Source organism: Ursus arctos, unplaced genomic scaffold (genome assembly GCF_023065955.2).
Source record: "Ursus arctos isolate Adak ecotype North America unplaced genomic scaffold, UrsArc2.0 scaffold_4, whole genome shotgun sequence".
Classification (NCBI taxonomy): Eukaryota; Metazoa; Chordata; class Mammalia; order Carnivora; family Ursidae; genus Ursus; species Ursus arctos.
This window is the reverse complement of record NW_026623056.1, coordinates 82322416-82349585: the sequence shown is the minus strand read 5'-3', so window position 1 is coordinate 82349585 and position 27170 is coordinate 82322416. Positions and strand designations below refer to the sequence as shown.

General features: G+C 51.4%; 1 protein-coding gene across 1 annotated transcript in view; it reads right to left on the bottom strand.

Annotated features, from left to right (window-relative positions):
- Positions 1-852: 852 nt before the first annotated feature.
- HUNK (hormonally up-regulated Neu-associated kinase) overlaps positions 853-27170 on the bottom strand; it is a 101823-nt gene continuing 75505 nt past the window's right edge. Inside the window, exons 6-11 of the mRNA XM_026513780.3 lie at positions 24924-25059; positions 19827-19989; positions 15483-15566; positions 10467-10514; positions 6530-6710; positions 853-4126 (exon numbers count right to left, since the gene is read on the bottom strand). Of these exons, the coding sequence (XP_026369565.1) occupies positions 3468-4126; positions 6530-6710; positions 10467-10514; positions 15483-15566; positions 19827-19989; positions 24924-25059 (1271 nt within the window). The 3' untranslated portion in view covers positions 853-3467. The remainder of the gene's footprint in view (positions 4127-6529; positions 6711-10466; positions 10515-15482; positions 15567-19826; positions 19990-24923; positions 25060-27170) is intronic.

The window sequence follows — 27170 nt, the reverse complement described above, 5'->3', positions numbered from 1 at the left end:
ATCTGCTGTGGACTTTCCACTCTGTCCACGGCAGCCACGCTGTGATTACTGTGTGTTCTTGGAGGGAGGAGACCTGCCTCCCAGACCCGCTCTGGGACCAGCTCACTGAGGGACTCTGGGGCATCCTTAAACCATTCAAGGCCCCAGTTTTCTCTTCTTCAAAAAGGTTGGGGTTGAAGCACATCATCTCAGGTCCCTTTCTGTTCTGAAATGTTCTGACCTCCTAGAAGGAAACAGCATCACCAAAACCAGATACTCCTTGTGGCCCCCCAAGCCCATCAAACTTCAGGGAGCTTTGCATGGTGGAAGCTTATTCCCACCACATCCTCGGAGCCACACCGTCCAGGGGGACACGAGGCTCTAAGCAAGGTGGCATATCTATCTATCATCTATCTATCTATCTATCTATCTATCTATCTATCTATGTATGAAAAGCTTTCTGCGAACAGTGATGTGGGAAGTCAGAACTGGGACAATCCAGCCCACCATTCCACCTCATCAGCCTTCGTCCCCCAGCCCTGGGTCATGGAGGTAGTGTTCACAGATGTTATTCTTCAAGTGCCATTTGCAGAATCTCCAAGGGATATCCTGAACCCGCTAAAAAAGAAAAAAAAAAAAAGATTTGTCTTGAACCGCCGTACTGCTGTACATCGGTCAGATAAGAATTATGTCGATCGTACACCTGCCACGAGCAAACTGAAGCAGTGATACGGGACCAGAAGATGCCCACCTGTATCCGGTCAGAGGGGGGCCACAGACTTCATGTAGAAAACAGCCCGCCTGTTGCAACGTACTCAGTGTGTCAAGATTGACCAAATGCAAATAAATGAAGCAGTCAGAGTGAGGGAAAAGTGTATTTCACAGTCATTATAAAAGTACATATATTTAATAATGGTGACATAAATACAGTCCTTACTTACGACCAAACCATACAATTACAGTTGACTCTTCCTCCTGGACTTCACACGGCGATAGGTCAGTCATTTCCATCGTCACTACAGGCTGACCGAGGTCATGGGCACAGACTAATGAGAGACAGTCATGGGTCGCACAGACAACATACTTTGTACTTACCAAAGGGACAGTCAAGTTTCCCATATAAATATAATAAAATAATAAAGAATTTAACATTTCCTCTTTCACTCGGTTTCATAGATTTGTCAGGTGCTCACATACAAAAAATTCAGTTGGCCCCCCCTTTCTTCACTCCCCCCTCACCTCTCACTGGGTCTGGAATAAACCTGAGTTCACAGTTCAAGTTACCAATGGTGACACGGTCAGTCAGTTGTATGACGTCTGCAGCTGCTCCTGGATGGAGGAACAGAACACATGTCCCAATGAGCTAACAGCAATAGAGAAACGCTCGTGTTCTCAAGGGAAGTACAATACAAGAACGAGACATAAAGGGAGAGGAGTTCACAAGGCACAGGGACAGAGCCTGCAAACCTGTAAGAGCGGGACACTTGCAGCCAGCAATCACGTCCAAAAAAAGGTTCCTTCGCTGGTCAGACACTTCATGTCAAATGGAGGGAGGTCTTTTTCAGATGCTTTTCTTCTCTCTCCTTAAAAAAGCTCCATTTTCAATGGAAAGTTCTGGAACCCGGTCTGGAGCCATACAGAGGAATAACACCAACAGCCAGGAGCCTGACTCCTTCCTAACAAGCCCTAGAGCCTGGAGGATCCCATCGAGGCGGGAGGCAGCGGCTCCAGGGTCTTGTCAAGGTCAGCCGAGACTGGGCAGATCTCAGTGGCTTCCAGAGTCAGCCAAATACCCACTCTTTCCTGGCTCAGCTGGAAACGTGTCGAGCAGAAGGAGGTCATGGCGGCTAAATGAGAAAAGATGAAGAACCACCACACGGCTCTCTGGCACGGGCTAGCTGCCAGTGGAAAGGAAGGCAGGCTTCGGACTTCTCCAGGGCTGTCGCCTGGTTCCGACTCCGTGGGCTGAGCGGACTAGCCCTGGGGTGGCCACAGCTGTGGGTTCTGCTCATGCCTGACCAGCCAAGAGCTGAAGACCCCAAGCCACCGTGTGACCTGTCTCCTGAGCTAACCGCTATCCGACCCGTGCGGATTCTTCTTCTATTCCACTTTTGCTCATGACACCGCGGCCCCAGCCAAGCGCCAGGGCCCAGGCCCCATGTGGAGATGGGCCCCAGCAGGCTCCTGCGGGACACGGTCAGACAACACGGAGACCCACAAAACGCGCACGCAGGGATGGCACGGACACAAAACCGGAGACGCATCTTTGGTTCAAGCCTTGGCAAAAGGTGTGAACACAGAACGTGGACTCAAAGCATGTCTGAGGAATGCTGCTGTCCTCAGAGAAGACGTGGTGCTGCGTTCTGAACAGGATCCCGCCACGTGAAGCTACTCACAGCTTACAGCGAACTCGTCCCACCGAAACCACACTTGGTTTCTTGGCAGCTCGAAAACCGCACTGAGCAGAGGTAATGAACGGTGCCTTCCAAATGCATCCACATTCAACCTTAACATCTTCTCTCTTTCTCAATACCCAACTGTAACTATGTCCCATGCCTTCCAGAAGGATCAGGTTGTGTTGGTACGGCGGGAAGAACACAGCGCCCACCGCGATCATGCCCTCCTGCAGGCCACGGGAGGCCACCAGCCACTGAAAACATCACGTGGGAGAGCGCCGATGCCCTCCACGCATAGCCTCTCGTGAAAACGTGAGTTTGGTGGGATCGCTTCTCATCTCCCTACCCAGGTTTTTAAAATCATGTTACTGCAATTTGACATCACCGAAAGAAAAATCATCTTTGGAAAAGAGAAGCCGATGCTTAGCAAGTTTCAACCAAAAATGAAGATGGCAAATGTGTGTCCCCTTTGGCCCTTTCCTTTCACTGGGGTGCCCGCTGTTTGGCTCCGTCTTTGCCTGGCTGCCCCTTCCCACTGGAGGGGGTGCTGCTGTCGGCAGAGGCTGTGGCCCGTCTTCCTCAGAGGCCCCTGAGGCCTGGCAGTTGAGTCAGCGGCTCCCCAGGCTGCAGGGATTCACGCCTACGAGAGGAAGGGGAACCGCCCTGTGACACCACCAGTCCCCATGTGACTGGCCGCCTGCTGAGAAGTCCCAGTCGTGAGAGGCGCACACCGAGTGAGCAAAGATCCCGTAACAGGCTGCAAGGTGAGTAGCCCAGAGGCCGATGCCCTCAGCGGCCCAGCAGAGGGAGGCGGGCAGAGAGGGTGGGTGGCTGGGCGGGCGGAAGGAGGACACGAATGGTGGGGACTGCACCTCTAGCCACCCCTCCGAGTCCATTCCAGCACCTCGGGGTCCCTCCGCAAGCCCGGGTTGGGTCTGTGGGTGTCTGCGGTTCACAGCTGGGACGCGGCAGGGGGAGAGGAGACCCTGAAGGAGGCTCCCACGAGGCCGATTCTTCACACCCTGATGCGTGTGGGGGGCTCTATTCTGCTACTTTCCTCAGAAATACCTAGCATCCTGCCCCTGGCCCAGGTTAGCACTGGCCTTTGACCCCATCGGGCACGTCGAAGGAGAGGCTCACGGGGGCCATGGGCTGCAGCGGGGGCATGCTGGCCTCCAGGGGCCTGTCTGTGGAGGGCTGCAGGCTCTGCTGGCGCTTCCGAAGCATCTGTCCGATGCCCATCATGGGGAACCTGCCGCGGCTCTTCACGCAGTTCGGGCTCCCCAGCGGCTGCGTGGTGCCGTTCCCGGCAGCCGGAGATGGGGCACACATGCCCTCTTCCTTTGGGGGGCTGTTCTTTTCTTCGTGAGCAAAGGAGACCAGAGTGGGATGCAAAGGAGTTTGCAGAGGGGACAGGCTTCCGGGCAGCAGGGCCGGGGAGAGCGTCCGCTCACCGGGATTCCCGCGGGCCAAGCCCCCAGGCGAGCCTAGAATCCTATAGTGATGAGACGGGGACAGCGGTTCGGGGTGGTCCTCACGATCCACGGACTCGAAGGAGCGTACCATATCCAGCACCAAGGGGTCTTCCTTGGGGGGGATGCCAGGGGCGCCGGGGCCCTGCTGAGGGGGCTCCGGTCTCTTGACAATCCTGGGGGTCCTGGGGGGTGGGACGGGGATGAATTCCATGGAAGAAGAAGCCACGCAATTGGAGTCTGACGTTTTGCGGAAAATATTGCGGCAGCCGAAGGAGTCTGCACCCAAGAAAGCAAAGGACATCATGAGGACAGGCACACCAACAGGGCAAGCGGCCCTCCCCTGCCTGCTGCGGCCTCCCGACCAGGACAGACCCTTCCCGGGGAGACCAGAAGGAACCAAGAAGCAAAGGGCCCCAGCGTGCGGCGCTCCCCACAGGGAACCAGATGCTCTTCCCAGGACGGAGGGGACAGCAGGCCAGCGACAGGAGGCCTCCCGTGGTCTGATTTGCCCACGGCACCACCTCAACAGCTGCTCTCCTGGTTGCTTAAAATTCTGGACCCTGCCAATGAGTCTTCGAAGAAGAAAGCTACGTGGCCCAGCAGGACCACCACCCAATGGTCAGAAGCGTACACACCCGGCCCGGCTTGCCGCAGACCGTGACATTGGTCCTCAGACAACCGACGTCGGGAGGAGTGTTTCCCTCGTGACTTTTTTTTTAAATTGTGGCCAAAAAAAAAAAAAAAAACCCCATAAATTTCTCATCTTCACCGGTTTTCGGCGTACAGCTCAGTAGTGTTAAGCACATCCGTGTTACTATGAAACAGAACTCTTCAGGTGGAAGTCTAAAACTCTACCCACTCAACAGCATCCCCCGTTCCCAGCCCCTGGCGCCCCCATCCCACTTGCGGTCTGTGACGCTGACTACGCTAGGTGCCTCCTGAGTGGCACCTCTGGTATTTGTCCTTCTGTGACCGGCTTGTTTCACTGAGCAGAACGTCCTCAAGGCGCATCCGTGTTGTAGCAAGTGTCCGAATTCCTCCCTTTCTAAGGCTCCCTCACGACGCCTGATCGTACCGGAGCCTCAGCCGGTTCTGACGGGGGCGGGGGGCATACTCCTCATCTATCTATTGACGGCAATGAGCCAGTCCCCGTGGTTTCCACCTCAAGCTGGCTCAGCCTGGAATCCAGGTTTGCAGCCGGTGCCAGAAAAGAAAGGGAAAAGCCCCACCAATCTGAAGCGGAGGGAAATAAAGCCAAGTTCTTGCGGAACAAGTTCTGCCTCAGCTTCCCTTTTCTGCCGTCACACCGCATCACCCCCGGCAGAAAGGGCCTGCTCACCAGCCCCCCACCCCGTGAGCATCCTTCTCAGGAGGCAGGAGGCTACACCGGTCAGGAGAGAACGCTCTAGAGCCAGGCGGCCCAACTGGAAATCTGGACTCTGCCACTCACCAGCTCCCTGACTCTGCACGGTTCCCTGTGCCTAGTTCCTCTGCTCTAGAAATGGGGCTGAGCTAAGAGCTTAAAACAGGGTCTGCCACACAGGGAGTGCTCCATGCTAGCAACTGCCTAAGTTCTCACCTAACATGCTCTCAGACGCCAGGGGGAAGGAAACCACGCAAAGAAACAAAGGAGAACCGGCCCAGGCACGGAATGCCCCTCGAGGGTAGCAAAGCTATCCAAAGTATCAGCACGGACCTAGACTTTGTTGGGGACAACCAGGGGACAGTACCGTCAAGGGCCCGGATTCGCTGCTGGCAACAAAGCCAGAATGCAGAAGCACAAAGGGGGGACAAGCAGAGCTCCTCCTGTGAGACCCCCTGCCTTTGGGGAAGCTCAAGAATGAAACTGAATCGAATGGAATTTTCCTCTCTGGCTGAGAACCAGGTCTCTCTTAGGGGAACAGGCCCACACTGCTCTGCTCAGTGCTGTTCGGGTCTCCCCAACACTTTCCTGCTTCCCTGCTTGCTTTCCACACCGCTCAGTGCGGCCCCGGAGGAGGGAGCCTCGTATTTATCAGTTGCCCGATGTGTCGGACTCTGAAAGAGGTGGACGAGCCCACGTGTGCACCTCATTTAGTCCACACAGTGGCTCCGACAGGTGGGTTTCCTTGCACCAGGAAGGGAATGAATTTGGATCCTCTGAGGGTCAGGAACTTAGCTCACAACAAGCAACAGAGCGGGGTCTGAGCCCCCACCCCCAGCCCAGACTCTATGGACGATGCTCCAGTGCCTCTAGGGGCTCCCTCTTCTGGGCAGGCTCTCACAACACCACGCCCCCGATCCCGGCCACTGCACCCCAATCTCTGTTCCTCCAATACTGAACACCTGTCCCTGTTCCACAACACTGGGCACCCTGTCTCTACTCCTGCATTCCGATTGCCACTCCTGAAATATTTGGTATCCTGCTCTCTGCTCCCTCCCACAATACCATGGACCCCGTCTCTGCTCCCACAGTACCCTGCATCCCACCCCGGCTGTCTTGAAGCCTGCCTGCACGGGGGGCCAATACCACACGGGCTGGACCTTGACGGTTCTCGGGTTCCCTTCGGTGTGCTCACAGCTCTCCCACGGGCACAAGAATCGTGTGTGTCCCAGGGGCCCACACAGCCAGCCATGAGGGGGACACGGTGGCCTGGCAGCTTAAACCAGGGGCGCAGCCGGTAGCCCGAGCTGACCCACCTTTGTCGGGGAAGCCCGACTTGGGGGCCTTGCGGTCCTTCAGCAGAGCTTTCGTGTTTTGAATCTGCGTGATGAGGGAGGCGGAGGGCTGTTTGTGCGAAGGCACGTTCTTGTCCAGCTTCTTGGAAAACGGCCGATGGAGAAAATCTCCTCTTTTTTCTTGTTCTTTGGGCTTTTCATCCTTCGAGTTGGAAGTAAACACATGTTCTCAGACACACACACAAATACACAATGTGACTGCCTTTTGAAGAGTTATCCAAGGAGATGTGAGAAACTCCAGCCCCTCAAAACTCTGCTCTCCGCTGCACGTGGAACAGTGGAAGAGCCAGGGGCCCCCGCGGATGCTCCGGGGAGGCCCCCCTTCCCCTCCTGTGGCCACAGGCCAGCTCCCACCACTCCCTGCTCCCTGCACGGCACTGTTTCGAGGTGTTCCAGCAAGGGCAAGGTCACCCCAAGGAGGTCAGTTGTTCCAGAACACACCATAGGAATGAAGGCAAAGCATATGAGGACTTCTGGAAATCTGTAGTCTTATCTAAAGCAGGGTCCACAGATTCTGCCCATGGGCAGATGAAACACACCCCTTCCAGCTCCATGTCTACTTGTCTGTGTTCAGTCAAGCCAAGGAGGAGGAAGCCCTGTGCCATCATCCTGGGCTTTCCTGACCCTTGCGCACCCTTGGGCCCGCACGCCCTCGCGTGCGCGCTAAACACCTACACTACTTAGCCATTTCTGCTCTAAGGCTTGCCCTTCCTGAACTCTATTTATAATCCCTCTGACAGGAGTGAATTTTACTATTTTATGTATCCTCCACCCCATAGCCTCTGGCATAAAGCCAGGCACACAGAGAAGGCTTAATAAATAGTTATTGAAATGTTTAAAAAAAAAAAGCCAGTGAAAACCGAACTGAATGAAAATCGAGTGCAAGCTTCTGGGAAGGGTGATACCGCTCCGAAGTTCCTTCTCTGGCCCTAAAGAGTGTTTGATGTTTACTGTCTCACAGAGGCAACCGAGTCCCTGACCTCGCCACCAGTGACGGGAAAAAAAAGACACTTTCACATTTTTGCCTGGAACGTTAAGGGCATTTGCAATTCAAGAGAGCTCATCCATTTTTCATGGCTGTTGTTGAAAAGCCTCTTCTCTCCTTGTGCTTATAGGGCCCCTTCTCCAATGAGGATTTTCAAAGCCTTTCCAGAGTGGGGTTCCTTACGCCGCCCAACTGGCGGCCGGGAGAAAACGGGAGGGAAGGAACTGGAAGTGGGGGCGCCACACTGAGCCCGAGGGTCACCGTGAGGGCCACGGTGCCTGAGGGACGCAAGCCCGGGCGGCGTTGGCTGTCCCCGGGGGAGGGTTGGGGCGGGAAGAAAGGAGAAGTGAAGCCCGGAAAGCGGCGTTCTTGCTGCTGCACGCCCTCGGGAAGCCGGGGGCAGGGCCAAGCGGGAGAAAGGTGCACACAGGGGCTGGCGAGGGACGGGGACCAGGCTGTGGTTCCCGGGCCCCAGGGGGGCACCGGGGATGCTACAGAGGAAGGCTTGAGCTCCAAGTCATGATGCAGGATGTTCCCGAGGGGAAAAGGGGGGGCCCTGCTCCAGCCCATCTCGGTCAAGGCCACGGTCCTCCACTACTTCCCTCTCCCTGTTTCTGTGAAACACCAACAGCCCCCTTCTCTAATGCAAAGGGGAGCGAGCTTTCACACGCCCTACATGCCCCAAGCATCAAAGGGCCCATGACAGGCTTGTCCTGAAAAGTCTGGCAAAATTTCCTCCTCGGGGGCCTTTCTTTCTACCTCTGTTTTCACGAGAAAAGTCACCAGTTTCACTGTTTACACGATAAACAGCAAAAAGGCAATGAAATGCACTTCGATGAAACACTGTAAAACAGTATTTGGAAGGAAAGACAAGATTGCAGTCCCCTCCTGTTCAGGACTGTTCTAGAATAATGCGTACAGCTTCCTTTGGGCTGCTCTGGGATCCCTACTCTTTCGAGGGCTGCCGGGCTTCATGGCTTCATCTTGGCTCCTCCCCAACACTCTCTGGCTTCTCAAGAGCCAAAGGGTCAAGATGCAGAGTTTCTGGAGGCCAGCAAAACCCCCTAACTAAATCCATTAGCACTGAGAGGTGTACCAGGCATGAATTTTTTGCAGAAAGAGCCCAACGTTGGCTCTAGGATCTCTCTGGTACCTGACAAAGGGATATTTGGCACCAAACAGAAAGCTGCTTTGGGGTGCTGAAGGATGGAATGAGGACACCTGCTCGGGCCGCCCTGTTGAACTTAACCCCAGGATCCTGCACCCCGGTGTTTTCTCCCAAAGCCCCCAGGACACCCTACTCCAGCCCAAAAGAATGGGTGATTTCACGGTGACCAGTTTCTTAGGGGGATACCAAGATTTCACCACCCAACATCCCCTGCCGGGGATAAACCGCTGGGTCAGTCCGTGTGGAGGGGTGGACAGCCCACACGAGAACCGCCTTTGTGTACCACCAGCCAATCCCCCCCCCACCCCCCAGGCACAGGTGACCAAATGCAACTGATCATCCAATTATACCTTTTCATTTGCATGCCCTATTTTCTCCACAAGAGATCTAGGGAACAAGATGCGAAACTGCCTTATGTAACAGAAACAGATCTTCAGAAGGACTCATTATGTTCCCCCTTCGACATGCCCACACCCACTCCCGCGCTCCCCTCCCGGCGATGCTGCTGCCTGCGCGGCCTCATTGGCTTTCTTCTGATTCTCACATGCTCCCCACACCCGCACCCCCCCCAACTGAACTCCCCAAGGCAGATCAGAGAGGGGACCCCATGAAGCCCCAGAAACAAGCCCCCCACAAAACAGCTGCTGGTTTTCTTTAAACCACTTTCTATCCACTGCACAAGTGCGTGGACATTTACAAAACTGGACACTTTGAAAATGTGGCCTCATAAAGGACTGCCTACCCAAGACTCTTCTAGTGTCGTGACTGAGAGAAGAGAGGGAGTAGCTAGTGAGTGATGGTGCCCTGTGCTTCTGGAAGGAGCGGCCTGCAGGCCTGACAGCCAGTGGAAGGAGGAAGAGCAGGTCCTTGGCCTCTGAGATCTGAGCCCCAGGACTGGTCCCTTGAGACTTGTCCCTGTGACTCCAGCCTCCTGTGTTCCAAAGAGCAGGACCCCCTCCCCTTTCCTCCCCAGCTTTGCTCCTATGGGTGTAACAGGGTGACCTTCCTCTGGGATGGCCCAGGGGCCCAGCTGTTGCTTGCTGGTTGCTTTGGGAAAGCCACAGAGATCTGATTTTGCCATAGGAAAAACACAACAGAGTTGAGAAAAAGGGGGCTTGGTTCATAAATTAGGCCACGGAAGCTCTGGACTGTTGCAAAGCCCACTTCTCATATAGGTAGAAACAGGAATACAGAGCCAAGTGCATAATTACAACAAGACAACAAAAAATGGTTAACATAGAAAGCACCAGTCTGATCTGAGGGGATACTGATAAACCCACTCACTCGGATTCTGCATTTTCATTCAGGACCGGGATGGGGGTACGTAGAATACAGAGAGCCCTGAGCAAAGACCCCCAACCTCAGGGTCTCATGTGATGGTTAATTTCAAGTGTCGACTTGGGTAGGCCATGGTACCCAGTGTTTGGTCAAATAGCAGTCTAGATGTTGTTGTGAAGGTATGTTTTAAATGTGATTAAATCAGTAGGCTTTGAGTAAAGCAGATGACCCTAAACAATGTGGGTGGGCCTCATGCAATCAGTTGAAGGCAGTAAGAGGAAAAAGGCTGAAGTATCCTGAGGAAGAAGGAATTCTGCTTCCAGAAGGCCTTGGGACTGAGCTGAAACATGCACTTTTCCCTGGGTATCCAAGCATCACACACACACACACACACACACACACACACACACTCTGTTGGTTTTCCCTAGAGAACTTACTCTAATCCATCATAACCCCCAAGTTCTTACCTGCACAGCATGGAATTCAAGGTCTCTTGTCCAGGTGTCCAGGGAGGCCTATGAAAAGCAATATTTTCAACAATTTAAGAAGTTGTACCTGCTGTTTATTCCCTAAAGTCTATCCCCTACCACTTGCAGCTCTGGCTGAGAAGTATTCGTTTCAATGTTTACACAGAAGCAGCCAACCTCGTAAACCATCACGCAAGTAGGCACAGATGCTCTAATTCATGCACTGGAGAGATTTTCTAGGTGAGTTTTTATTAAAGTCTAAGACACATGACGGAGGAGTGCTCTAACGGCGAGGAAGCGGTGCCGCCAATGCGTTTTCTCCAAGAGCAAAAACACACACAGAGACAGCACCCAGATCAAGATACAGAACCCAGCTGGCACCCCCATCTGTGTCCTTTCCCAGTCCCCAAAGGTAACCACCATTCTGATTTCCAACAGCACAGATCGTCCGATCTGATTCCAGACTTTATTTTTACAAGTTGCATAGATTTGAAACAAGACGCCAAGGCAACATTTTAGTATTTTCCCTTTAAACTTACAGCCCCTGTGATGGGATGAATTGCATTCTCCCCAAGTTCAAATGTTGGAGTCCTAACCCCCAGGACCTCAGAATGTGACCTTCTTGGAAGACAGGGTCAGGACCAGCCGATCGTGTCATATTTGATGCTTGGGGGAGAGGGGCGTGTGAAAGCACGCTCTCCTTTGCCTTTGAGGAGGGGGCCTGCTGGGGAGGTCACTTTTACAGAGGTCATCCAGCCCCCATGCAACAGGACTGGTATTCTCATAAAAGGGGGGAAACTGGACACAGAGACGCACACACAGAGAAGAGCAGGTGAAGAGGCTGGCAGAGATCAGTGGTGCTATAACCCAAGGAACCCCAAAGCCGAGGAACCCAAAGATCCCAGTGCCCCCCAGTAGTCAGGAGGCACGGGACAGGTTCTCCCCTCACAGCTCTCAAAGGGACCCCAACCTTGAGCTCGCACTTCTGGCCTCGGGAACCGGGGTACAGTGAATCCCTGCTGTTTAACACCCCGTGTGTGATGCTTTGTGACGCCTTGTCACGGCAGCCCCCGCACGCCGCTCCAGGCCCTCTGTCACCCCCTGCACAGCGTCCTTCCCAGGCTGCCCGGTGGCTCTGCACTACAGAGAAGCCCTCCGAGCTCAAGTTTACACTGCTCCGTACGTTAGCACGTTTTAACAAACACGGCCTCTGGCTCTGCGCGGCTGTAAGAAGCCAGTTTCAAAATGATGACTGCCCCTCCTCGACCTCCTCCGTCCTCCAGCGCCTCTTTTTTTTCTTTCTTTTTTTTTAGGAAGAAAAGTCCCTGCGGCACGTGCTCGAGCGTTCGTAGATGAGACATGTGTCCCACTTTTATAGACCTATTTGCCACCTTTTAAAGGAAGAGGAGGAGGAGAAAGAGGTGAAGTCGTACAAGAACAGCCCTGTAGTCCCAAGGGGGAAATTTTGTCAACTGAATTCAGCTCCTTTGTCTTCTAGGAGAAAAAGAACTGGGACTGAGAAGAACAAAGAGGCCACGGTCTGTGGGGGGGCAGGGACACGGCCCTGAGCCCCCCCCCCGCCCCCAGCCAGCTTGTGGGCGACCTGAAACCCATCCCCCTCCCCACGGCTTCTCCTGGACCAGCCGATGGTGACTGGAAGGAGGTGCACGGAGGCTCCGAGGGGGCTTTACCTAGAAACCCTGGGCCCTTTCAGCTCCTCTAAACACGTTTTCTAACTGGCCCCATTCCACTCTCCGGGCTCCAACAGAGGCGGGTTGGATAATCTAGCAACGGCCTGTAATTTAATTAGTACAAGTATCGCTGCCGTTTGGAGAAAACAAATGGATCATAGAAAATTGAAATGCTCTTTTCCCATTAGCGTTCCTATTTAAACCCTAACCGTTAAATATTTCAACAAATGTTTAAAACACTCGCCATGTGTTTTCAGGCCAAATGAGATAATCATCCGAGAAAAATAATCTGGGTGGGAAAAAAAGGCCGCTTTCAAACAAACAATCGCAGGGGTCAGGTTCGAGGGCAACCAAGGACATGGGCGTCAGCAAGGTGGCTCCGAGGACACTTAGGGCACACACGTTGGGCACGGGGTGCATTGTTACTTGAGTCCCTCGAGAGTCAAATGCAGACCAAGAGGCAAGGGAGCCTCATGGTGAATTCTGCATCTTCTGCACCCCAGCGGAGGTGACAATCCTCAGAGCAAGTGACCAGGACATGTTCCTCCCTGCCCTAGGCCATGGGTACCTGGTAACGACCATGGGACTTGAGAGCTAGGCTGCAGGTGTGTCCCCCACTTCAGTCAAGCTGGGTGTCCACCTGGATCATTCTACCTTCTCCCCTGTGGTCCCAATTCTACCCTGGTCAAGGTCCACTTGATTCTTCCATTTTTTCATTTAGCAAATATTTGCTGAGCGCCTACTGCATGCCACGCATTGTGTAGACTCTAGGGATATGGTGAGGAGCAAAAGGGGCACACTCCCTGCTCTTACAGAACTCACAGTCCAGAGTGGGTGAGAGATGTGAGTCAAACACTCCCTGGGCAAACAGAACGTGCAAATGGGACAAGCTCCAGGACACAGAATGGGGTGTGACAGCCTGTGGAGAGATGGGATGCCATGGCAGAGGTCAGAGAATGGCAGGGGTCCAGGAGGAACTGAGGCTGCCTTGGAATCTGAAGACAGAAGATCCCAATCAGCAAAGAGAGGTGAGGGGAACATTCTGGAAGAAGGAACAGGGTGTGCACAGCGCTGGGAGCCAAGAGAGCACAGAAGTCTGAAGGCCCCGTGGGTCTGAGCCCACAGCAAGAAGCAGGGCTGCGTGTGTGGGTCTGGGGGACAAGGCTGGAGAGGCGAGCAGACGCCAGTCTAATCCGTGACGCGTGGGCTTGTCACCGACCCTGCCTTCCAAGTTAAGGAAGCTTTCGAAGGCTTGGAGCAGGGAAGCGACGTGATCCCATCCGAGTGTGGATGGCTCAGCTCTGGCTGGCGGGCAAAGAAGCGAGAGCCAGGCGTTCACGGGGAAGGTGGGCGACCAGTCAGGGCCACGGCCAACAGCCAGGCCAGAGGCGGTGGTGTCTGGCCTGGGGTGCGAGGGTAGAGACGCAGGGCGCGGACGGGGCTGAGAGGTTTAGGAGTCAAGCGGGCAGAGCCTGGTGACAGACTGGCTCTGGGGGTGAGGAAAAGGAACTCCTGCGTTTCTGCCCTGTGCTGACGTTGGGGCTGCCATTTGCAGACAGACACTGGGGGTGGGGCGGTTCCAGGGCGCTGGGTTGGGGACACCTTTGCTCAGGAGAAGGTTTAGTAAGCAATCGGCTCGGGGGGGTCTGGCGCTCAGGGGAGGCTGGCCCCTACACCACCTCCCCCCTCCTGCCCTCAGCCTGAAAGCCATGCAGGGGCTTGTGGCTCAGCCCTGGCGCGCCCCCCGCCCCTCAAAAGCTGACCTGCACCCTCATCTTGCCGGTGCTGCAGCCTGTCTCCGAGGAAGGAGGCCTCCAGCCTGCTAAGCCTGCCCACCCCCAGCCATCCCTGGAGCTCCTCCCAACTTCCCCCACCCTCACTCCTCCCAAGCCAGGTAAGCCTCAAGCAGTGGGGGTGGGTGGGGAGGGCACAGCCTCTCCTCCTCACTGCCACAGACGGAGAGGTCATGGTCACTGTCTTCACTTCCCTTCTTCCTCTTCTGAAACCCATGCAATCTCTTTCTGCCCTTGCCACTTCCACAAGCTGGGCTCTGGAAGACTCTCCAGGGCCTAACTAACTGTTCAGCCAACACCACTGACCATGTCACACTCGGCCTCTCCCATGGTCTTCCTGGCCCATCCCCTGCAGCGTCTCCCGCACCTCCCATGGCTCCCTGGCCACCCCTGTGGTCCTTGCTGGCTTCTCTGCCACGGGCGCCTCCTCATCCCCGCCTCCTTCAATCTCGCCGTCCCCTAGGCAGTGCCTAGATGGGACAGCTGTGCCGTTCTGTCCTGCCCTGACGCTCAGGGGTGGCCTTCCCGGGGCTTGTCACATTTACACGTGGTGCCTGGCATGATGTTCAGTCACCGCCCCCCTTCACTGCAGCCTTCGCTCAAGAAAAACCCGGGAGAACTGCCCTCCCCAGTGACAGGCCCGGCTCATGCAATAACCAGGATGAAAATCGAGTCCGTAAAGGAAGAGGGAAGCAGGCAGGCCCGTCGGCTTCAAGCAGGGCAGGAGGAAGGCTCCCCTTTGGATGTCTCTTCAAATGAAAACATTCCAGGGGCACATGGCAGAGGCTCCGGAGGGGAAATCAAGCAGATTCCCAGGAAAATCGGTGAGAAGGCAGAGACGCCATATTTGACAAAGTGCCGAAGGCGGGGTCCGGGATGGGTGGGTGGGGGCACCCTCACCCTGTGACCCGGGCCCTAGTCTCTTCACAAGCATGTATTTGGGGTCCAAAATTGGTACGACTTGCCATGTGAGTCTAGTTTTTACTCGGAAATCAAAGAATCTTGGTATTTTCGCTTAGGTACGTACTAGGCAGCATCAAGTTGCCCGGAAAAGCTTGCTGTCATCCAACACTTTCTCCTGTCCCTCACTTTACTGTCTCCTCCTGATGCCAAGCATTACACTCATGCATATTTTTCAGCATCTCCTTCTTACCCTTTGAAGACCTGACAATGGTTTCCAACCTTGGCCACTCAATGGAAACAGCCAGGGAGCTTTAAAAAATACTGATCCCTCCCGCCCCCCAATTCCCGCCCCGTGAGATTCAGTGGAGATGGTCTGAGGACAGTCTGCTCACCCAGATGTTTAAATGCTCCCGGGTGATTCTAATGTGTGGCCACAGCTGTGAACCACAGTCTGACGACTGAGAGATCGTGGCTTGACTGGAAACCATTTTGGGGGCTCAGTTAAGCCAGTATTTTTGTCTTTTGCTGCTTCTATGTCCCACCGTCATTGGTTTCCTTTCCTCTCTGCTCTCAAAATGGAAATCCACTCTTCCTAAGTGATCCTGGGTTTTGTTTTGGGGGTCACTCACCTCGTACGGTTCCTTGGTGGGCCTGCACTTTTCTATCTGGTAGAGCTGGGTCTTGTAGCAAATGCTGTCTTGGATGTCAGATTTCTATCAGAGGAGAAGGAGGGAGAAAGCATGGCTTAACTCACAGGGAAGAGAAATGTCCATTACACAGTCATTAATTTTTAAGCCAGCTTGGTGGAGAAAGTGTCAAAAGCGGTTGGCAAGCCAGTTACTTGCGATGCAAAGCCTTATCCGAGGATGGCCCACAGGTGGGATGAGGCGAGGTGGGGGAGCCCCAGACCCAGAGTGGGGCAACCTCCTACTGTTGACCCTGGGCACGTCACCTCTCCTTGCTGGTCTCGGATTTTTTCATCGGTGCAATGAAGGCTACTCTAAGGTGTGAAAGCAGAACTCACAAATCTGTGAGCTGGAAAGAATAACTTATTTTATTGAACTATTAAACAGGATATGGACCTTGCTTATCAGCTTATTGAAAAACATAAGCCTTGTCTGCCCCCCGGCCCCCCCGCCGTGAGTCACAGCAATTCATAATACAGCTTAAAGATGATGGCAAACTGTATCTGAGATGGTCTAGGTGCATGACTGAGGGGTAATCCTGTCTGGAGACGGGTGAATTAAATGACTAATTAGTTTACCAACCAACAAATATTCATGGAATGGCCTTACAGGCTCCAACATAAAGTCTACGCTTCTTGGTTTTAGGAAGAAGAACTGAGAACCGAGAGAGAAAGAGAGAAACGACAAATAATTAAGGAATAATTAAGGTATGTATTTTACTTTTTAGTTCACTAGTTTCGGTTTCAAAATTATACATGGGTTGTTAATAATTGGTTGATGAGATTAATAGCTGGGACAGTGCATACCCCGTGCAATTAAATTAGCTGTGTGTGGAAATTATGGAGCGGACCAGCTGTAGCTGTCTGTGGGGATTACTTCGCTCGAGTTAAAAGCAGCCCCTTGCCTAGACGCCGGTTCTCAGAACGGGTATGTCCTATGGTTGAAGGGTGAAGTGCAAAACAGACACAATACAATAAAAACCTTCTCCAGCGAGAACATTAGCTGCGTTTCTAGGGAATGTTCTCGGTAGACAAAGCCAGGCTCAGCTTTGCAACACTTGCGTGCCACCCCGATGTTGGGCAGAGCGGAGAAGCAGAAACAAACAGATGGCAAGAAACAAAGACAAATCAAGACACAGCCGAAGAGCTTCAGTGACTGTTAGAAGAGTATGAGTAACCCAAGTTTGTATCTGTACATGTGGAGGCGGACAGAGGAAAGAAAGAAAATAGTTTAAAAACTAAAATCCTGGGGTGCCTGGGTGGCTCAGTCGGTTGAGTGTCAGGCTCTTGGTTTTGGCTCAGGTCGTGATCTCAGGGTCATGACATCGAGCCCCATGTCGGGCTCCGCGCTTGGTGTGGGGTCTGCGTGGGATTCTCTCTCTCCTTCTCCCTCTGCCCCCCCCTGCTCATGTGTGTGCTCGCTCACTCGCTCTCTCTGCCTAAAAATAAATAATGAATCCTTAAAAAAAAAATAAGGCCCCTTGGGGTGCCTCGCTGGCTCAGTCAGTAAAGTGTGCGACTCTTGATCTCAGGGCTGTGAGTTCAAGCCCCACGTTGAGTGTAGAGGTTACTTAAAAATAAAATCTTTAAAAAACAACAAAATAAAAAACCCCAAAAGTCCCTCCTTCTTATCGATTCGCATCCAAAGAAGTTCTGCCAAAAGAATGTTTGAATCGGCTAGCTTATTTAGGAAAGCAAAAATTTCATCCTTTAAATATGGAATTGTGAATTTTATAGTCAGCTTCATGGAGACACTTTCTAAAAACGAATTTTTGAACACCAGTCATCATTTGAAAAAAAAAATCAGTGTGTTGATCGTCTTTTCTTCCTTCTCCTTGACAGCTATTTAAATTCTTAACTACGATCTTCTACCACAGTGGTCCCCAAATGGTGTGACCTTGAACCCATATGCGTAAACACAGTCTAGGAAGGCACCTACAATATATGCATATTTATTTATAACTATAAGCAGGAACCACTGTACTAATAGATCACATACATGATTAAAAAAATATCAAATAGGAACTTAAAAGGATAAGATAAGAAAGAAACATGGGGGGCGCCTGGGTGGCTCAGCCGTTAAGCGTCTGCCTTCAGCTCAGGGCGTGATCTCAGCGTTCTGGGATCGAGCCCCACATCAGGCTTCTCTGCTGGGAGTCTGCTTCTTCCTCTCCCACTCCCCCTGCTTGTGTTCCCTCTCTCGCTGGCTGTCTCTATCTCTCTGTCAAATAAATAAAAAAATCTTTAAAAAAAATTTTTTTAAAAATAAAAAAAAAGAGAAAGAAACGTGGGGCATGTGGTGTTCTTATAAAAAGGAAATGGGAAGCAGCTTCAAGTCCAATATCTTCTAAGTTCATCATCACGGGAGAACAGAGAATGGGGGCATGGTACAAGAGATTCTCTTACTCCTTGTCACCTAATAAAATGATATAAAAAATATACTGTGTCAGAGCACCTGGGTAGAGCCGTCGGTTCAGCGTTCAACTCTTGGTTTTGGCTCAGGTCCTGATCTCGGGGTCCTGATCTCAGAGCCGTGAGGTCAAGCCCTGCATCAGGGTCTGAGCTCAGTGTGGAACCTGCTTAAGACTCTCTCCTTCTACCCCTCCCCCACAGCACTGGCACACGCCCTCGCACACACACACTCTGTCTTTCTCCCAAATAAATAAAAAAATCTTTAAAAAAATATGGTATCAAAAATCCTGTCTTCTGGCCTCAACTTCTCTTCTACAATTGCTTTCCTGCAGCTGCGACACCATCTCGAACATCTAGTCTCAAAGCTGCGCATTCGTCCCCATCAGAAGTGTCATCCCATCACTGCTTACGCAGGGCATGTTTTTTTCCCCCCATAAAACACTGTTCTTATTTTTAAAAGCCTTTTACTGTTAAGAATGCTTCTCCTCGTGTAGATCTTTCCTTTGGTGGTTCACCCAAAAAGTACTTCTGTGGATAATTTCCCGTTGGAGCAAAATCTACCACATTTCCTGAGTCAGCTTAGAAACATCTGCACTCTCGTCCAACTGTTTAACAAGCCTTCCAATGAGCTTCTTCGTCTATTCAGCAACGTTTTCTAGACATCTCCCAAATCTATTTGCTAGAGAGACACACTCTGACCAGCTTGTCTTCTGGGCATTATTGCGTGGTCCTTTCTGCCACAGCAGAGAGGATATCATTTCCCCAATTGTAGGTGGACAGTCATCTTTAGCGCTAATATGGAAACCTCACAAAAGATTTCTAAGCCTATTGTTCAGTGGAATTTTGTGAAATACCCAATACTGTGAAATCACATGACTTTAAATAGCACTGAAAACAACAACAACAACAAAAAAACAGCGCACTGAAAAAACTCTAGAAGTTCTTCATGTTCTGTTTTCTAAATGTCTTCCTAACAGTGACAGCCCCACACCATCAGATCCCAAGGCGCCATACACACAGGGTGAGGGTCGCCCTTCGTGACCGTGGATTTCCAACCAAATTTCCAACGGGCTTCCTGATAATTCTGGATTTCTCTAATAGGCTGACTTCCTGTCAGAACTGGTCAGTCTCCCCTCTTCCGAGTAGGAGAAACAGGAGTGGTATGCGGAACCATATTGCCTTTGATTGAGTTTCCTATGCAGAATTATTTTTAAGCGGAGAGAGACGATTTAGTCAAAACTAGATACCGAGGCATGTACGTGCCTTCCCCAGGCATACATGACCTGCTTGTGGCAGAAGGACGAAGGTGACCGAGGCATGAGGGTACCACGGTCCCCCCGCCCGCCACCAGGCTGCGGGACTCCCAGCTGTACCTCCCCGGTGGCACAGGACACCTGCACTCTGGCGCCCGGGCTGAAGGCACCAGGGTCAAGCTAGGAAAGCTCAAGTTCATTTTTACTTTCCAGAGAAGTAAATATAAAGAATGGCCTCCTCATAAATCATGCAGTAGAGATGAATGCCCGAGAGGCACTGCTCCCCAACTTTTATGACCACAGAAGTGGCCGGTGCCTTTCACATGGGAACCCAAGGAGCTCAGAGGTAGACAGAAAAGGCAACAGAGAAACGGAAGGGAAAAGTGGCTTGAATCTCTCCCAGTGCTGCCCAAGGCTTAACTCCGTGGGAGGGTATCTGAAAAACACCTCAGACAAAAAAGAAGCCGGTTCTGCTACTATTTTATCCCACGTTCAGAAACCCTGCCTCCCATTAGTTTCAATTAACAGCTCAGATCAAGTGTCAGCAACTGAGAAACACTCTAGGTGTAAGAGCTCCTTTTTCCACGGAGAGCAGAGAAAACTGCCGCTAGGGCCCCACTCACCCCTGACAAATAGCGCTCGAGTTTCTTGTTTAAGAGGAAGTAGATGGCGAGGATGTGGCAGGCGCGGTTGGAGAGCACGGTGTTGATCACGTCGCTGTTCTTGTAGCCCAGCTTCTCCGTCATGTGCAGCACCACACTCGGGCTCAGGTCCTCCAGGGAAATCCTGCCCAGCAGAGAGAGCACCGGTCACTCTCCGCCTCCACTGAGAGGCTTCGGGGTCTCCTTAGTGATGATCACAAACATGGCGGCACAAAGCACCCACCGCCCCCACCAACCAGGGCCCTATGGACAGCCAGGTCTGTCCGTCCGTCCGTCCGTCCGTCCATCCATCCATCCATCCATTGACCTTTTTTATTATGAATAATGTCACACAGACAGAAAACTAGTGAGAAGAGTATAAATACCCTTTGTGCACCCAACACCAGAAGACACCACTGTTAACACTTTGCCCTATTTTCTTCATTTATTTATTTATCTGTTTATTTAGTGCTCAAGTATTTTAAATCACAGACATCATGACCTTTCATTCGTACACATCCCAGTGTGTACCTTCAAGATCCAAGGATATCTACTGCAGAATCACAATTCCATCCACACACCCAATAATTTAATAATTTGTAATAATTGCCCAGTATTCTCTAATATCTACACCATATTCAGATTTCCCCAATTATCCCCAAATTTCTTTACAATCTGGCACTCTTTTCTAAAAATGTGTTTATTGGACATGGGTAGTGCCCACAGTTGAGTTGGGTGTAAGTGGGGCTGGGAAAGGAGCACATTCAGAAGTCAACCCAGACTGTGTTTAAAGGAACAGTGTGAAATCCCGCGTTCACCAAGAGGGAACTGGGGGCTCAGCTGCAAAGTAGGGTGCTCCCGGAAGACAGATTAAAGCTGTTTCACGGGAGTATTATGAAGATAAACTCCTTGGTTAGAAATGAATGCCTGTTATTCATTTATCTACTCATCCATTCATTCATTTATTCATTCCTTCAACAAGTCCCTGTCTCATGGAGTCAACGTTCCAGTGGGGAACAGACAAAATAAATTCATTCAGTCTTCATGAAAATCTTGTGAGTAGGTACTATTATTATCCCCATGTTACAGATGGAAGAAACTGAGGCCCGCAGCTGTGAAGTGACTTGTGACCTTGGGGTCACATAGGCAGGAAGTAGCAGCCCCAGAATTCAAACGCTGGCAGCCTGGCTCAGAGTCTAGATGCTAAACCTCTACACTCAGCAGCTCTCAAATAAATAGACACGAGGAAGGGCTATGGAGAACAAGACAGCAAGCGGAGGAGTATAGAGTGTGTGTGTGTGATGGTAGCAAGGGGTACACCATCAAATAGAACCTTCTAAATCCCTTAAGAGAGATAGAAATAGGGCACCCTGAGAAGCAAGCATATCCGGTGGGATAGCTCTGCAGCCCACCAACCCTCCATCAAGGGTCCGAGGACATTTTTTATGGGACCCCCAACCCATAATGCCTTGCCAAACCACACGGGACAACTCCATCATGATACAGAAGAGGAAACAGACTTGCCAACTTCACGGGCCAGCTGAAAAGGGCAGCAAGAGCAGACCTAGGTCTGCGGACCATCTTCCATCAACCATCGGCATAACCTGTGGCTGCAGTCCCTCCCTAGATATGGGTAAGTGCCACCCAAAGAAAAGGCACCCACGGAACCACATAATCTGCCCTCCCCTCCCTGTTGGCCACAAAATCACTAATTCTAGATAATGGATAGGAGGGGGTAGGAATGACTAGTGATAAAAAATAATGTTTGTCTAAAAAGAATACAATGACTTGAAGTTTGCCAAAGCACTTACTAAAGCAGAAGGCTCGATTTTTGAAACTACCCAGTAATGCGTGTGGGCGTGGCCCTGCCCCTGGCCAATCAGACCATTGCCCTGTGCCTCGTCTTTGGCCAATCAGACCACGGCTGCATGGCCTCACCCGGGGCCAATCAGACCACGGCTGCGTGAGCCGCCGCTGGCCAATCAAACCACCGCCACCCTCGGCAGCCCGCCCTCTACCCCTGGAGCAGGCCCCGGAAGAGAGAGCCCTCCGGAAGAGGGGTGCCACCAGGGTGGGGCTGGGTGGTGGAGGGGAGAAGGGCGCAGTAAGCGCCCTTCTCTGCCCTTCATCTCCATTGTCTTCAGAAATAGGAGAGGTCTGCTGAAAGACACTGTCGACTCTGCTGACTGACAGTACTAAACATTTTCAATAAGCAACGTGGACATTTGGAAGTCTGCAATATCAGTTATTTGATTTTTACGATCTCCCTATGTTTGGACGATATGGACACTAGTAAAACGTTCCAGAACACTAGGTGTAATTCTAAGTAAATCTGCATTAAATACCTTGTTATACCAACTTCGGCCTAATTCCACCCTGTTGCCAGTGACCTCCTTTCCCTCCCGCCCAACTCTGGCGCTAACTGGACGACGGTGGGAAACTGTCCAGGCTCGAGCAGGGAGATGGAGGCAGGCAGCCAAGGTCACCTCCCTAAAAATATCTGCTCCTAGCATAGGGAGGCTGGCCGGGTGCACAGCAAACTGTTGACTGAGTGGCATGAATATTTATTATAAAAAGTTGACTTTTAAAGCTATTTTCCTCTTGCCTTTTGGAGATCAACTTGGAAGCCCAAATGACTTAACAGAAGGCTTTACAGAAGAGTGATATAAAACATAAGCCCTGTATTTTCGCTCTTTCCCAAAAGTAAAACATTTTCAACAACATCTAAAATAATGAAATCTGAGGCTAGGCTTGTTGGGAAGCTATAAAATATACCATATAATGCAGTCTATATTCCTTTCCCTGATCACATGGTTTTTTTTTTTTTTTAAGATTTTATTCACTTATTTGACAAAGAGAGAGACAGCCAATGAGAGAGGGAACACAAGCAGGGGGAGTGGGAGAGGAAGAAGCAGGCTCCCGGTGGAGCAGGGAGCCCAACGTGGGGCTCGATCCCAGGACTCTGGGATCACGCCCTGAGCCAAGGCAGGTGCTCAACAACTGAGCCACCCAGGCGCCCCCTGATCACATGTTCTTACTCCATTTATCCCTGCTCTGGTCAACCCTGAAAAATAAGTATTTAAAGCACTGTTTCTTTCTTTCTTCTCCTTCCCCTTCTTCTTTTTGCTTTACAGATTTTTCAAAATCAAGACTGTAAAAAGCCTACCTCCTGCAAGAGTTCAGATTGCTGGTTTCGGTACTTCAAAACGGAACATTAATTTACCTCTGGTGCGAAATGACCAATGGGACTTGTATAAACAGAAGATAGTAAGCGGCTGTTTAATATACATGATCTTAACCGTTTTCACAACCCAATTCGTTCATGTGCAGCCTTTATGCTTCTGACCAAGTCCAAAGGCAAAAAACTGCTCATCTGGCAAAAACCAGTTGAGGATCCTTGAGTTTAAGTTTGAATCTACAAATGCCTGGCCACCACGTGTGGAAGAGCTGCAGAGCGAGGCGCCTCTTCGTGGATGAGGCTGCGGCCGACAAGAGGGGGAGACTGTACTTCTAATACCGCTCCCCTGCCTTTGAACGGCTGCCACGTTGAGTGGATTGATCATGTTCATTTAGGCGGTGATTACATTAGTGTAATGACTCACGCGGCTGTCACCAGCGCCCCCTCCTCTGACAGAAAGCATACCTGCGTGCTGCCGTCCTTCGCGAGCATTGGTAAGGAGCCATGGCTCCTCGGCTTTGCTTTCCATCTCACGTGGAGGTAATATTTCTGGTGTCTGTTTCAGATACGGGCCAAGTGGAGCCAGTGTTGGAAACCAGCAGTCTATTTCCAGGTTCCCTCGGTAACCTAAGTAACCTAGACTTTGTTTCAATTACCTCTCAAGACTCAAATGCTAGAATTCTAGATGGCAACGGAATGAAACCACCTCATCTACAGTGAGTGTAAGTTTGGCTCAGTAGCACGGATGCAGACTCCACCCGTGGCCTCTTAAGTTCTTCTAGAACTTTCTCCCCAAGACAGAGTCCTGCCTGTCCATCCTATTTGGAGAACTCAGTGCGACAGCTTTCCTATGGCTTGGTGGATGTTTCCAGACCTTCCTTGACATTTTGAAAATACCTGTCCCCCTTCATCAGTGGTCCTTGTTCTCATCTGGGCTTCAGACTAGAGTGAGCAGTCCCAGGCCCTAGGGTGTGGGTCCCAGTCCTGGAAGGTATGTGACCCATGTGGTCTTCATGTTTGCTGTAAAGGAACCAAGGTGAGGGGCCTCATGCCTTCAATCCCGGCAGTTAACAACAGGTCAGATGAGTAGGGAAAAAGTACAAGGAAACGTTTTCTTGCACTTGTTTTCAAATCTGCAGTCAGACAGCAGCAATGGAGACGTGTGGGCCACCACGAGGTGCCCCTCAGGGTTTCCACGCTGTGGATCCCCACCCTCGAGCCTTGCTTGAAGCATTCTCCTCTTGGGAGCTGCTAAGGTGAAGCCTTCACAGGAAGTCTGCAGGGAAAGATGGTCTGAAGCAAGTGCCTCCTTCTACCGCCTTTTCTTCCTGCCCCCACCACTCTAAGCAGGGGACTATGGGCTCAACTAACCATCGGAGCAAAGCAGCAGCAGAGGGGCCCAAGGGGTGGTTTGAAAGGGGAGAAGGCCAATCCCCCTGGACTCTGCCTGAGGCTAAATCTCACACACACTCAAACACAATCAGATACTGTCACAGACACACTCAAACACAGACACACACACACTCACTCACTCAGGCCACAGCTAGGCTGAACGGTCCCTTTGTGTGAATTAGAAAGAGGCGCCACTCTGTGAAGACGCAAGCCCCCCGGGGCAAGTATGACAAGGGGAATGTGTCGTGGAGTCCGGCCTCCATCCACCCTCCGCTGGGGGCCCCATGCAGGGCACACTCCGCACAACCACATGGGGTGGCCCCATCTACACTTCCTCCCGTGCACTGAGGTGGGCCTGTCCCTGGATGTATGGGTGTGGATGATGGGTGGCCAGGAGAAAACACAGCTTCTCCTTGGATCGTGTACCGCTTCCTGTCCAGAAGTGTTCAGGGCTCATAAGGCAGCCCCACCTGGCCTGAGAAGGGGTCCATCTGTGTGTACTTCATTACCTGTTGGGATAGGTGACATTACATGGCACTTTGCCCGTGTAATTCTCATTAAGCCAGCGATTCGCCAGTGCTTGCTGAATATTGGGCCTCTTCACAGGATCTGGTTCCAGGAGAGAGCGCAGGAAGTTGATGGCGCCTGGGAAGACATTCGGCAAACAAACCTGTGTTACAGGCTGAACGCAGATGCCGCCGAGACTCAAGGCAGGTGGCCCACCCCCTCTCCAGAGTCATTGCCAGCACTGGTCTACTCTCTGGATCTCAAGTCCAAAGAGTTTAAGATATCTGTCTGAGGGATGAAACTGGTACACGGTGAAGCAAGAACCAGTTCGGGTCTCCCCATGCCCCGCACCTCCCAGGACAACCTGTGGTCTGATCTCAGAGCCCATCTCTAAAGGCGAGCCCAAGAGCTGTTCTATTTCCAGGCTTGAAGGGATAAAAGAAAGTAAAGAGAAAATGCTTGTTCTCCAGATGGGTTTTTGAGGAAGGAACCAGAGGGTAAAGGCGTTCAGTATTATACCCTCTAACTTGCCCCCCACCATGTGACACACAGAGCGTCTCAAGAGACTAAGGGAGGTCCTGCTTTCTTTCTGGTCTTTTTTTTTTTTTTTAGAGTGGGGGAGAGTGTGGAGGAGGGGCAGAGGGAAAGAAAGAGAAAGAATCCTAAGCAGGCTCCACACCCAGCATGGAGCCCGACGTGGGGCTCCATCTCACAACCCTGAGATCATGACCTGAGCTGAAATCAAGAGTCAGACGCTTAACCGACTGAGCTACCCAGGAACCGCTGGTTCTCTTTTAAAGCCATTTCGCATGGCCGTCCACTTCGTCCCCAGACTCTGAACGGACAACATAGCACGCCGACCAGCCAGAGCCCACGCCCACGCAGCCAAGCCAATCAGAGAGCCAGTTTCAGTGAAAGTGTAAGTAAACCCTGTAATAGCCACCCGAGTTTTAAATGCCTAGCTTGTATACAAACTTCCAGTAAGCGCCACACTCATAAACCCATGTCTGCTTGATGGGCCCTTTCCTTTTGTGCTCTCCCTCAAAACCAAGGGGCTGCTTGGGCAGAATGTACGCCAATCAAATCCGTCCTTATTTTGCAGCCGACCGAAGCATGCTGTGGTCACATCGGTTATGCTGAGCATGGTACGTAAGCAAAGAATATGAGAAGCAACTGACAAACTATAAAATCCCTCCAGCCCCCTTTCCTTTCCATCCCAGGCAAAAATGATTGTTTCCAAATGCCCTGGATCTCCTTTCGTTAAACGAATATTTAACGAAGCGCCTGCTGTCCGTCCAGGCACTAAGGATAGGAAGCTGGTTCGTCTCCAAGTAGATATTTACGTTCTTGAAGAGTCTAACAATGTAAGACAACTGCACGACATGGGAAACATGGAAGGTCACAGCCCCAGACTGCCAGCAGGAGAACACGCATGAACACATATGGACAAAGAATGCCAAGGATTACTTCGAAATAAAGATGGTCTGTCTTGCTGGAGTTGTGGGACTATGATTTTCTTTTCATTCTCTGCTCCTTCTCTTATGGAGAACGGTCATATCATCTTGGCACTATAAACAATATCCTTTTAGGTAGCTTTGCCCATGATACCCAATTTCCAATATACCAAGTAAGAGACTCCAGAACACAGTCCTAATTTGCTTGGTTTCCAAACTTTCCTACCCTTCCCTCCAAAGCTATCTTTCAGTTTTCTAACATAATCTAACCTCTCGAAAAAAAGTCACTTTCTCATAGGCTTTTGTTCTCATTCTAATACTGTTCTTACAGAATGGTGGGTGTCTTCTGTCGACCCATTTTCTGCAGGGTAGAAATCAAGCTATCAAGAGAGGGGCTGATGGTGATGCCCGAATCCACCCAAAAGAAACAACTTTTACTTAGTCATGCCACCGGGTAACTCCCCCAGTGGGTTCCCATCCAGTTGGTGTGGTCACCAGAAGGTCATTTCTCATTAAGAATGGAGTGGGTAAAAATATACATGCAGACGCTCACTCAGCCATTAGGTACATTTAATACTCTACGTTTTATAGCTGGGTCTCCAAATAAAACTTTTCCTAAAATATTCTTCCATGGTCTGAAAAGCAAACTGATCTCCAAAAAAAGAAGCTCCTCTTTCTGGAATCTCTATCTCCCTTCACTCGACTCCCCTATATTGCAAGAGTCATCTGGACGCCTAATCAGGGCCATCTGTTGGTCAAACAACAAAGATGTGGCTTCCTCAATTGACATGTGGA